The sequence below is a fragment of the Echinops telfairi genome, unplaced genomic scaffold (assembly GCF_000313985.2).
Source record: "Echinops telfairi isolate 266 unplaced genomic scaffold, ASM31398v2 ScPeMD7_57;HRSCAF=196, whole genome shotgun sequence".
Taxonomy (NCBI): domain Eukaryota; kingdom Metazoa; phylum Chordata; class Mammalia; order Afrosoricida; family Tenrecidae; genus Echinops; species Echinops telfairi.
This window is the reverse complement of record NW_022103955.1, coordinates 1,563,388-1,575,459: the sequence shown is the minus strand read 5'-3', so window position 1 is coordinate 1,575,459 and position 12,072 is coordinate 1,563,388. Positions and strand designations below refer to the sequence as shown.

The window sequence follows — 12,072 nt, the reverse complement described above, 5'->3', positions numbered from 1 at the left end:
GACAACCAAAAAGTGGGTGAAGGGAGACATCGGACAGGGCAAGATATGACAAAATACCAATTTATAAACTATCAAGGGCTCATGCGGGGGGGGAGCGGGGAGGGAGTGGAAAAATGAGGACCTAATGTCGGGTGTTTAAGTGGAGAGAAAATGTTTTGAGAATGATGTACAAATGCGCTTTACACAATTGATATTTGTATGGATTGTGATAACAGTTGTATGAGCCCCTAATAAAATGTTTTTAAAAAATGCCCATGTATTATTGAAACCCCTCTGCCTTCAAAGTATGAAATCAAATATTATTATAAGTATAGGCAAGAAAGTATTTGAATTATGTTGCATTTGGAAATGACAATAAAGATTATCCCTATGGGCTAATGTTGTAATTGTCTACATTGCATTAATGATCTCCTAATACGGTGGTGAATTTGATTATATGATTCATTTGAAATTCTGCTGAGTCTCTGCTTCAGTCATAGTCAAAATGATTCACTAGGTGCCATTTTCATGCTTTTTTTTTTTTCATGCTGCTTTGCATTTAGGTAGGATTAGAACACTTTAGGACATAGTATTTTGATACCTTTATACCTTCTCCATAAGCATCTAATTCTGTTATTCATTTTGAGTGCATAACCTGACCACCTTGGTGAAAAGATGTGTAAAAACATGTTTTACCTGTTCATGTATATGCCAGTCTGTAGTAAATTGTCATGGCTTGTACACAGGTGTCTTTAGATTGTGAGTTTGGGGGGTTAGTGAGCAGGCTGCATGGACTAGATTTGAACTCTGTCTCCAAAATAATTGGACACCTTTCCGCTATCGGAAGCTTTGTGCACTCAGCTCCACCAAGGGAGGGAGCAGTGGGGCCTTACTCGCCGCGTGGGAGGTTTGCCAAGGACCCAGCAGCATAACTGCTCTTCAGTCTGCTCAGCCTTCGATAGGGAGCTAGTGTTGGTTCATCTGAGATTTAGTACAGTATCAGACACCCCCTCCATTCAAGGCCCCCCGTGATTCTCTTAAATCCCGAGTCCCTTGTCCTTTCTTGGCTCTGTCATCATACACTCCCTGCCACAAACCCTTCTGTTACAAGATCTGAACACCTTGCCTAGTTTTGCTGTCCACTTGTACAGTGAACCTTTTAATATCCACCCTCAGAGAAATCTTCTCTTTGACCCTGAGTGTGACAATGCAGACAATAATTTAGTAAACAGCTAAGAATTTTAGCAGCGTGTTAGTAAACAAATTACAGCTGTGTTGTATTAAGATCACTGGCAACTTTAATTTAACGTTAGTAGAGGAAACCTGAAGTGATGTTCTAGACTGTAAACTCTCATATTGGTGTGACTGCTTTGCGTATGGACAGCTAATGTTTTTCATGTCTGTAGCTGAGGCCTGGCAGTGTTTGGCATCTCAACGTCACTATACATTAATGTATGAATGAATATAATTAATTCACTGAGCACATTATACACATGCCCAAACTCCCATTCCTGTCTGTCTTCATGTCTCTAATGGACCTTTTTGTTCGAAGGAAACTCGCCAAGAAGCACAAGGAGACAATGAGCAGCACCAGGCAGGAGATGACTGTGATGGTGAACTCCATGGACAAGAGCTACGCGGAGCATGGCACCAGCTGCGATGAGGCCTTCTCCTTCATGGACACACACAACCTGAATGGGAGGTGTAAGTGCAGGCCTTTCTCTGCTTCAGCCCAGCTTCCTCATTTACCAGGATCCCACGTGTGACAAGGGAATGAAGAAAGTGAAACCTCCCTGCAAAACCCGATGCAATAGGACTCGTCCTAGTCGCTTCAGTAGCCCTGAAGATGTCTATGTGTCCCATCGGTGGTTTCACAGAGGGGACACAGTAAATGAGACATGACCAAACCAGCACAGGAACCCCACAAATCCATTTCTATTTGACTTAGGTAGCAGTGACAGGAAGGGGGCCTCTCCTCTCAAAGGGAAGGCACCTGCTTCTTATCATCCTGATGGCATTCAGATCTCATTCGTGAGCTATCCAGGTGTAGAATTACACACGAAAAGCCTGTTAAAAAGCGGTTGACTAAATAGTAGTAACAAGTTAATTGTTTATTTGTTTAGCTGGCAGGTTTTTCCTTGATTATAGGGCAATTAGTGACAATTAATAAATTAAATTGTATTTCAACTTCCCAAATCTTACATTTCACACCAGGTGGGTACACTAAGCTCACCAAATGCCTTCCCACACTACACCTGTGATTCAGGCAGGTAGAAGGCAGTATTTTAAGAAACTAACAATTAGATTGATTACAAGAAGAACAACTGTTTTATGCCTGGTGATCTTCCCAGAAACCGGAATTAAATCCCAGGCCAGGTGCCTAATTCTAACTCACACCCCTGCTGGGTTCAGGGTCCACACGCCATATATGCCCAAGGAGTGCACCTAATTTGGGCTGTGCCATCATGATGTGAATTAGGTGAAATCCAAGTACAGTTATCACTGTCACTGAAAACTAAATGCTTACAGCCGGCAAACCTTCATCATTGTGACCTTCATCAATCTTCAGCATTGTCGTGAGCCATAGTCACAGATGCAGAATTGTCTTCAGTATCAGTTTGGGCACCGTGTATAGGCCCTGACCAACCCTTGCTGCCCTGTCCTCACTTCACAGCTCCCTTCCAGAATCGGGAAACCCCAATCGTCTCTTCTGCCAGGGGACAACCCAGACACGCACCTGTCTTGAGGCACTGCATTTGTCTCACACTCAGCATGTCTATGTAGACTTTACTCCGTTTTGTTTTGATTTTCCTTTCTGTTATTCCGGCCCCCGCTGTCCTCCTTGGGACTCAGAGAAGGGCCCTGCACTTGTGCCCCATACACACAGTGCTCAAGGCTGCCTCGTACAGGTGGGCAAGACAACTCCTGCTTCTCATTGCTTCCACTTGTTCTTGACCTTTCACACCACTCTCAGTGCAGGGTAAAGAAGCTCAGATGCCCACTAGTTCTCATAGTATGTCCTATTTTTTAATGTAATTATCTCTGCTTTTATATTGCAGAGATATATCACATATCATATTTTGAAAAATATATCATATTTTTCAATTGTAAGAATATACATAATCTATTTCCCTGGCTAAATAAGGTGGCTGCCGACATATGTGTTGTCGGGTGGGCTGTCGATATCCTCTCCACCACATCCCAGGTTTGAATTCTTGAATGTTTGCATGGAAGGAATCACACAGATAGATGATAGAATTTTACTTTCGAAGATAACCCGCTACAGTTCCAGATTTTCTATTTGATGATGATATTTCTAAGGAATAAATTTACTTGAATGACCCACTGAGAGAACAGAAATTGACATTCATTGTTTCTAGGTTTTTGAAGTTTGAACAATAGGAAGTATTGGCCTCTGGACAAAAAGTTTAATTTGGCAGTTATTTTTTTAAGAGAATGTGTCCGGAATGCCCGTGCAAAGAAGAGTGCCTCAGAGGTTGGGCATCAGCTCTCAGGGCTGATCTGGCTTGACACATTATTTTATGCCTCCCATCAAGAAAGCAGAAGTAAAAAACCAACAGTAGCCTTTCCATTTTTCTCCACTTCTTGAGCAATGAACAGGTCTCATCTCCTCCCCTGGGAGTGACCCTAATGGAAAACTTGATCTTCATACTGGCCTAATGCCTTTCAAGGCGAGCAGTAAATGGGAGAGGAGAATTGCAGGCAAAGTTGTTCATGAAGCTGCCCAGAGCTTGCCCACTGTACCATTAGGCTCCCTTGAACTGCCTGACGAGCTGAAACAGACTAGGCTGTCATCAGAATCACCATGGCGCACAGTATTCACAGGGATGTGGCAGTGCCCCCGCAAACACAGTGATGGAATGGGGTGTTGCCCTCCTGCTCAGGACCTTGGCATCAAATGAATCCGAGAACTTCATTAGAGGAAGCATGATTTAGACTGGAGTGCATGTCTATCATTTGTGCACTTATGTTAAGGAAATTAAAGAGGTGGTGTGTGTGTTTTTAATGTTTGAGGACATTCAAGAGAGCTGACAGACTGATAAACAGGAGATATCAAATTTCAGTGGAGCAAAATAAATTGATTGGGATTGACTTTTTATGCTAATGACATGGAGGAAGGTAATAAAACAATTAAATCTTAGCTGTTTCCAAGGAATATTTCAAAGAAAACCCATTTCTTTCATAAGGATGTTAAGGCCAATATGTGAGCATACGGTTTTAACCTTTACATAACATTACCTTTATATGTAATAAGCCAAATGATAATAGTATTAATTTCTCTGAATTTCCAAAGTAAGGAGACGAATTAGTAAACCACTGAAGTAGTTGAGGTTCTTTGAGGAACAGAGTGGCTTCTTCCCAGTAACTGACATATCGCCTAGCTTGGAACCTCATCAATGTGAGCTTCACCAAGTAGTGGGAAGTGAGCGCAAGCCTCTGTCCTCCAGGGTCACCAGAAACGTTTCTAAATCGTTGTTTGGTTTATTGGTTTTATTGTGTTTAAAAATTCTAAGGGCAGATTTAATACCTGGAGATGAGCTCAGATCATTGGAAATAAAGTCAAAGTTGCATGACTTTCTATGTGGCTACTTTATGGCTTATTGGTAATAGTATATACCACTGGGCATTTCTTTATAATAACTTTTAATATTCAAAATATTCTCAAAAATCATATATGGACACATTCTCAAAACTTTTTGTTGTAAGAATCAGTTCTACGTGATAGTAGAATTATACAACTAAAGCTACACATTAAAATAGAAGTCTTTAAATGATTAAAGGACACATGTCTTCTAAAGAACACGTAACTATTAAGCAACAGCTAGGAGTACCTGCCGTGCGATTCCACTAAATCTCTGGCATTTCTTCAGCTCAACAGTCTAGGCCAGTAGGGGCATGTCCCATAAATGACCACGTGTTACCACTTTCAAGGTATTGCCTCTGCAGCCTCTGACTAGCCCTCTTTTCATTTGCAGCTGTGTCTTCACCTTCCTCCTTTACAATGAAAACAAACACACTGAGCACATCGGTGCCTAATTCCTATTACCCAGGTAACAGATTTTTCCACTTTCTTCTTCCTCATAACCCCTTCGCAGTCCGAATGAGTGCTCGCTGTGTTGTTCCTGCATTTGACATGATGTGAACCCATGCTTGCTATGGCTTTCTACGGGGAGGAGGAGGGAGGAAGGAACTTTTATCAGCCATTTACTGTTCTTTCTCTTTTTTACTTTCTCTGCATTGACCTGCTTATGATGTATGACAGATCCATTTGTGCCAACTGCAATTTTAGGTGAGAACATTTCCCTTTACCAGTTTCTTTCAGGAATAATTTAGAAAGTCCGTGTCCACTCTGGGCAAGGGTCGGTTTATTCTGTCTGATACAGGACACTATGGGACAGGCAGGTGGCCAATGGGGATGGGATGGTTGATGTAAAGACTCTCTAGAAAAGTCTGCATGGTTAGAAGAGGTTGCTGCATGTATATTGGGAATGATACCCAAAGTTCGAGCAAACAACCCCAGCTCCAGTAGTGTCCCTTTCTATGTTTCGAATTTAAAGTTAGTTCAGGTCACTTGGGAAAATAGCGTGTCCTCACTCACTGTCAGCAATAAGTTCTCAGGGCTGAGCTCTGCCCAGTGTGGATTGATAAAAGTGAAACACTTACTGTGAAGCACTGATAATGTCCATTTTAAAATTAGCATTTTCCAAATGTTATGCAGAAAAAAATATATATCAACATAGTGCTTTGCCCCTCCCTATCCTTGGAGCCACTCGGGGCAACACCCAGCATTCAGCAGTGTCTGTCACGGAGGGAAATTTCAAAGGAGCTGATGTTTTTGAGTGGTGAAATGACAAGATGGCACTTTATAATCATATGGCTTATTCTGTGTCAGATGTCACTAGAAATGAAATGAAATGTTAGCTCAGTGGAGCAGGATGCATTTAAAGTATGAAATGTTCCCAGCAGGGGGTTAAAGGAAACAATCCCGTTTGTCCAATATAAGAAGGGTGAAGAGAAATGGCAGTACCTGGCTATGATAACACTAAGCATGAGCTGCTATTGCTTCCGAGACGCATAAATAACCCGAGCGTATCACGGCTTGTGTTCTCTTTCTGCTACTAACCTTACCGAAAAGGAGCACAACAGAACCGACTTCCAGGTATATAACAGTTCATTGTGGCAAGAGGGCCATCCTCGGTCGTACAACTTTGTTTCCTCTCTCTATTGGGGTTTTTCAGTCTGTGCGATGTAAGTTTTCCTGCCTGGGCTTCTCCAGTCTCTAGGTTGTTATGATGTTTGTCCAGAGGAAGAGTTCCCCGCGTTGTGGTGTGATCTAAGTTTAAGCAAGTGTGTTTCCATGGGGGGAAATGATTTAAGAAGTTTAAGAATGGACATCAATTTTTAATTTGCTTCATTTTGAGGGTTCACTAGTCAAAGCCCCCTAACCCCCGCCCCATTTTTTAATACTGAGTATAAGTGAAAGATGCGGAAATTTTATTTTTTTCAAAAATGAGGGGAACAGACTAATCTTACACACCCAAACAATATAATCTACTCATAAAAGACATTTGCAGTGTGCCTCAAGACATTCATATGCCGTTCCTGAGATGCTCTGGCTTTGGTGGGGGTGGGGGGAAGTCTTTTGAGAGGAGGGCTGAGAGATGCATTGTCAAAGGGAAGAAAAATTTCAGTTTTCATAGCAGGATTCAGATAAACCTATTAAACAAATGCCCTTTTTTAAAGTCCCTTCATTGTGATGAACACTAATGAATGGCATTGTTTAAGTTTGGGTAGCCTTGTTTCATCATAGAAGCCTTGGTTAAAATGCTTGGCTGCTAACCAAAATGTAGCCAGTTCCAACCCACCTTTTAGTGGTTGTGGGTTTTGATCAGGCATATTTACAGCAAGAAGATTGCTTGAATAAAACATCCGAGTAGCAAAAGTGATGTTCGTAGTGAAAATAAGTCAGCAAGCTTAATATTCTGTACACATTCTGGGTGTGTCAGTGTAACCAACAAAAGGGCTTGGAAACTACTTCTTGGTGTATTGGCTGGAAAACTGAACCTACACAGAGAGAGCTTAAGGGTTTGGTGAAATTTTCACAGGGAAGTACAGGAAGAAGATAAAGCTACCTCTCTCTGCTGGCCCTCTCTGGGGACAGTACTGATCATCATTGACTTGAGACAGTAAGGGTTGTTTTGCTGTCACACTGGACAGTAGCACAATTAAAGCCTTGAGTTGCCACCCCCTTCTGTCCTAACAAGCTACCTCAACGCTAGCCTCAACGCACAGCACTTTGGTATACCCTTCTCTCATTTGTGTGTGTGTGTGTTTGAGGTACAGGGGTATATAGAGATCTATATACTCCTTCACCTCAAAAATGTAGAATCCAATTAACTTCAACTAAAGATTTCTTTTTCAACCAGTTTGTTGAAAATTCAACAAACATCAAAAAGAATATAGGTAAAATCAATGTTCAGTTCTTAGAAAACCATCAGAATATTTAGTGAGAAGTTCCATTTCTGGTTTCCTCTTATAAGGCCTGCTTATTTTTTGAAAATATAAATTGGTGATTTTTTAAAAACAAATATAGGAAATACGTAATTATAAATTGAATTTTTAACAGTAATAGTTTCTTTTGGGGAATTCAGAAGAAACATTCATCATTAATTTCAGGAGAATCAAGAATTTCTAATAATAAAGTTGACCCGTTGCCTAACAGATATTGTATGAGAAGCCTAGTCCCCATTGGATATATATGTGCTAGAGAGCCGTACTCTTTCTTAGATGGACTTGGTAGTTTGTCAGTGCTTCCCCGTATGTTTCACACTGGTGATGAGGCCAAGATGCCATAAGACTACGAGGAGTGATTACACACAGCACTGGCAGTGGTTTTAGCTTTGTACATTTTCACTTCTGAGAACCGCTAGTTTGGGGACAAAAAGGATTGTTAAATGCTGGTCTATACATGGGGAAGCCCACTTCTTGAAGGAGAAGTTGAGCAGGTCAGTCACAATGTAGAGTGGATTGATTATGTTCATCCCAAAGGCACAAAACTGAGAGAATGAGAGAGGCGCAGGAGGGAAACTAATTAATGTTCCATTTATTTTAGTATAAAGAACAGACCTTTCTGCTGGAGTAGCTAAAAGCTCCCCAGACTCAGAACATCGGCAGGGACCTGCGTCCCAGTGTATTTACTTGGCCATCGCCTGAGGGATAATCTGATGTGAAAAATGTCCAGGTTTATTTGTGACCGTTCCGAGGGGAACATACGAATTGCTAGGTGTCAAAGCAAATCCAAATGGGAAAAAAAATCATAAACTCAACTTACCACGCCCTCTTTTATTTTGTCTTTGTGTCTTTAGCCACCTTGTAGCAATCCAGGTGCCATTTCAGCAAAAATCACACAGCTACACACTTGTGTGTCACCTCTCATGCCATGCATCCCAGGTGCTTTGCGATGCAGATAGAAATGGGGCCTCAAAACCAGGCCCCGCTAGCCCAGGACCCATGAACTAAATGTCCCATGGAGCTAAGCGTAGTAAAGAACAGTGACCATAGCTGAATTACATTGATAAACAATCTGGTGATTGTAATATATATATATATATATATATATGAACATATATATTCTTATATATTTGAGTTCCTCATACTTAAAATCAAGTTTGATATGATAACTATTCTCGTTTCAAGTGACTTAGCATTATATTTTCATAATATACACCCTCAATTATAGAATGGCTGAAAGGATTCAGCATTATAACGAGTTAACCTGTAGAATGTGGAATTTTGAATCTAATAACACTTTCCTGCATAAGACTGTTTTAATAGCTATAATTTCTACAGCTCATTAATCTAATTTATTAGTAGCCCATTAAAATATAGCCTATTAGGCTTATTTGACCAAATTTTCATATTAATTTTGTTGTACAAGTTGGTTGACTTGTTCAGAACATTTAAATGAGAAAATGTGTTGAATACAAATAAGACTCATTTAGTTATTACTTGGTTCATGGGGAATAAAAAGCAATCATGACACTATCTTAACCTCCTTTTTATTATCAAATGCTTAAACACCTCCATCCTAATATGATGAGAGAGAGGAAATTTTGCCCTCTGACCACCTGTGAATAGAAAACTTAACTGTAAAATTAAAGTACAAAATAAAAATTACCTGTAAGTGTTCACACAGTGCTATTGCTTATTCCCTGTTTCCTTTTTCTCCTCCTTTTTTCTCCTGATATGTATCTTCTTAAAAGTGCCAATAAATGGTAAGTTCCCCATTTGCCCCATGGAAAGGTGTGGAGGGAGTGGGAGTGGGTGTTTGACCTGTAGATTCTGACAAAGCCAGCTGGTTCAGTTGCGTGTGGGCCTGCATGTTAGTTATTAGAACATTCCACGTGTGGTGTATGAGGCCACAGTGTTTTGTTGAGCTTTATAATACCAGAGCATGCAAAGTGACTGCTCATCCACATGCTCCCCCTGGCCAGACCACCTTTCCTCCCACGCTTTGCTTTGGTTTCATGTATTAAGTCCATCGTCATTGCCGGCTCTATAAGCCAAACCATCTTGTGCACTTTTATTTTGCTCACAGAACATTTGTGCAGAGTTTATTTACTTCATCTTACAAAAGCGTTAACTGGTCTTTGGAGGAACACAAGACTGGTTGTCTACCAGGCCTTGATGAAGTTTCAGATGGAAACTTCTATGAACTTTAGCACCAGAGGCTAGTGGGCTTTTCTCAATTCACTTTGGGGAAGCAATGTATCATTTGGACTGCTTTGTAAAAACAAAGATTTCTGCCTCATCCCAGTCAGTATTGCCAGTCCCATTGAAATTTCCAAATGTTTAACTTTTCCTTTTGGCTAAGCCGTCATAAAGATGATTGCGGTCGTAGGTTGTGTGATCCCACCAGCAGTAGGTAGGATCTTAGCATGGTCAGTGACTGGGTCTGATCCCATGGATTCAGTCTCACTTTCAAACCCTCTTTTCTCAGATGAAACCCACACGATGGCCAGCGACACCAGCAGCGTGGTGCAGTCACACACTTACAAGAAGCGCGAGCCCACCGACGTGCCCTATCAGACGGGGCAGCTGCACCCGGCCATCCGCGTGGCAGACCTGCTGCAGCACATCACCCAGATGAAATGTGCGGAAGGCTACGGCTTCAAGGAGGAATATGAGGTGAGCACAGTGAGGGGACCAGCTTCCTCGTCCAGGGACCCATTTCTGTGTGGTGGTGCTCAGTGCCAAGAAGGTCACATGGTATCAGTGGGAACAGAATGTGAACTGGGCATGCTGCTTTATCCCCAGGAAGGGGCAGTGGAATCTGGGCCTTCCAGGCTCTTTCTTTGTTCTGCACTATCTATCTTCTTTGGCTTTTCTTATCATTAAGCAGGGTAGTAAACTCAGTCATTTTTCAAGAAGAAATTGTATGCTTATAAAAGTATAGACCATGTGATGTCACGTGGTGATGGTTGAATGGTGTCATGTGGCTGGCTGTGGTCATGGTGTCTGACAGCTGTTACTGTCCTGCCCAGTGCTCTGTGTGGGCAACTTTCGGGGGCACTTCTGGGAATAGTGACATCATCTGGCTATATAAAAAGGGGGGGCTCACCCTTTTCATGGCCTGTGTCATTTGAAGAATCACTCAAGGATGGTAGAGGATTATGTGAAGCTGTCTGGTTCAAGTAGCACACCGTCACTGATGCGGATGTTGTGGATCTTGGAAAATGAGTGTGCCTGTCGTGCCAGATAGAGGTGGCTGGATTTCTTTGTATACTGCATGAAAATTAGTTCTCAGATATTGATGAAGATCCGGTACCATGCTTACGCATAGAATAAAATGGGATTATGTAGATATGTGGCTTTATAAATCTTAGAATGTGTTTGTGGTCCGGTACCTACCCAACCTGTGCCTTTGTTGGGAAACTTCTAGAATTAAAGTATGTTTAAAGTCAATTCCCGCCACCCCTGTGAGTTTCAAGCTCTACTTCTTTCTCCTCATTGGGGGAGAGTCGGAGACTTCCTTTTATGCCCCAGATACAGTGCTACCTTGGGTTTAACGATCTCATTCAGCTTAGTCACCAGAGACCCATTTCATCAATCAACACCGCACATTGGACAGTGTGGACCATGTCTCCCTGCCCCTCCTCTAAATGTAGATCTTTACTGTGCAACACAGAAAAATAGACACACATTTTTGCCTGCTAGCCTGGGCATCGTAGTGTATTGCGGATAGCACAGTTCAGCTCAGCGCATTTATAAAGTCAAGGAAACCAAAGCAAACCATAGCTTTTGGTATTAATCCAAAAAACATTTTCGGATGAAGTTCTGTATTAGCAACCTTAAAACACTTAGATTTACTTTTAGTGATTTAATAAATATCTCAGTGAAATTGACTGACTTTGTATATTTCCTCATGTACTTTTAAATGCTAGGTTAGGAGTTAATATGATTAAGAGGAAGAGTTCCAAAAGCATTAATATCTTATGAAAGGAAAATTAGGTTATTGAGGAAATATAAGGCTAGTGAATAGGGATGATGTCTTAGTTCTATCTAATACTATTAATGTAGCTGTTACTCAGCTGTTTATTAAAGATGTTAATGTCAGAGAGATTGATTCCAGGATCAAATAACAACTTACAATGAGTCCGATTTTTCATGAACTATATTAAAATATCCACTTTAGAATTTCATATAATATACTATTTTAAAGTAGGCAAAAATTATTTTCCACTGAGATCTCCTGAATAAATATAATTTATAAGTAAAAACTACAGCAATTTATACTCATTTTGAGCAGATTATAGCTGATACATCATTAAAAGCTGTTATACTGTGAAATAAAAATGTATTAACTAATTACACTTCAAAAATACATTTCTCATCCTAAATATTAGTGGATCAAAGTACTGCTTCAAAATAAGAACTAAAAACATTAATGGTTTAAAAAGAGAAGGAATAAAAATTTTACAGGAGGAGAATCAATGGAAATAGAGGAAAGAGCTGGGAGGCAAAGGGTATTTATAGAGCTCTAGATAAAGACATGTACATATACAAATATAT

The 12,072-nt window shown here is 40.8% G+C and overlaps 1 protein-coding gene across 6 annotated transcripts in view; it reads left to right on the top strand.

The window, feature by feature from the left end:
• The window catches only part of PTPRM (protein tyrosine phosphatase receptor type M), a 707,951-nt gene that overhangs the window by 508,877 nt on the left and 187,002 nt on the right, over positions 1 to 12,072 (top strand). For 2 of the 6 annotated variants that reach the window (XM_045290817.1, XM_045290816.1), the window contains 2 exons: positions 1,532 to 1,683; positions 10,001 to 10,188. In XM_045290817.1, the coding sequence (XP_045146752.1) occupies positions 1,532 to 1,683; positions 10,001 to 10,188 (340 nt within the window). Of the gene's footprint in view, positions 1 to 1,531; positions 1,684 to 4,976; positions 5,052 to 5,263; positions 5,291 to 9,263; positions 9,276 to 10,000; positions 10,189 to 12,072 lie in introns of all 6 variants that reach the window. The other 4 variants (XM_045290818.1, XM_045290815.1, XM_045290813.1 and 1 more) reach the window with 4 other exon arrangements.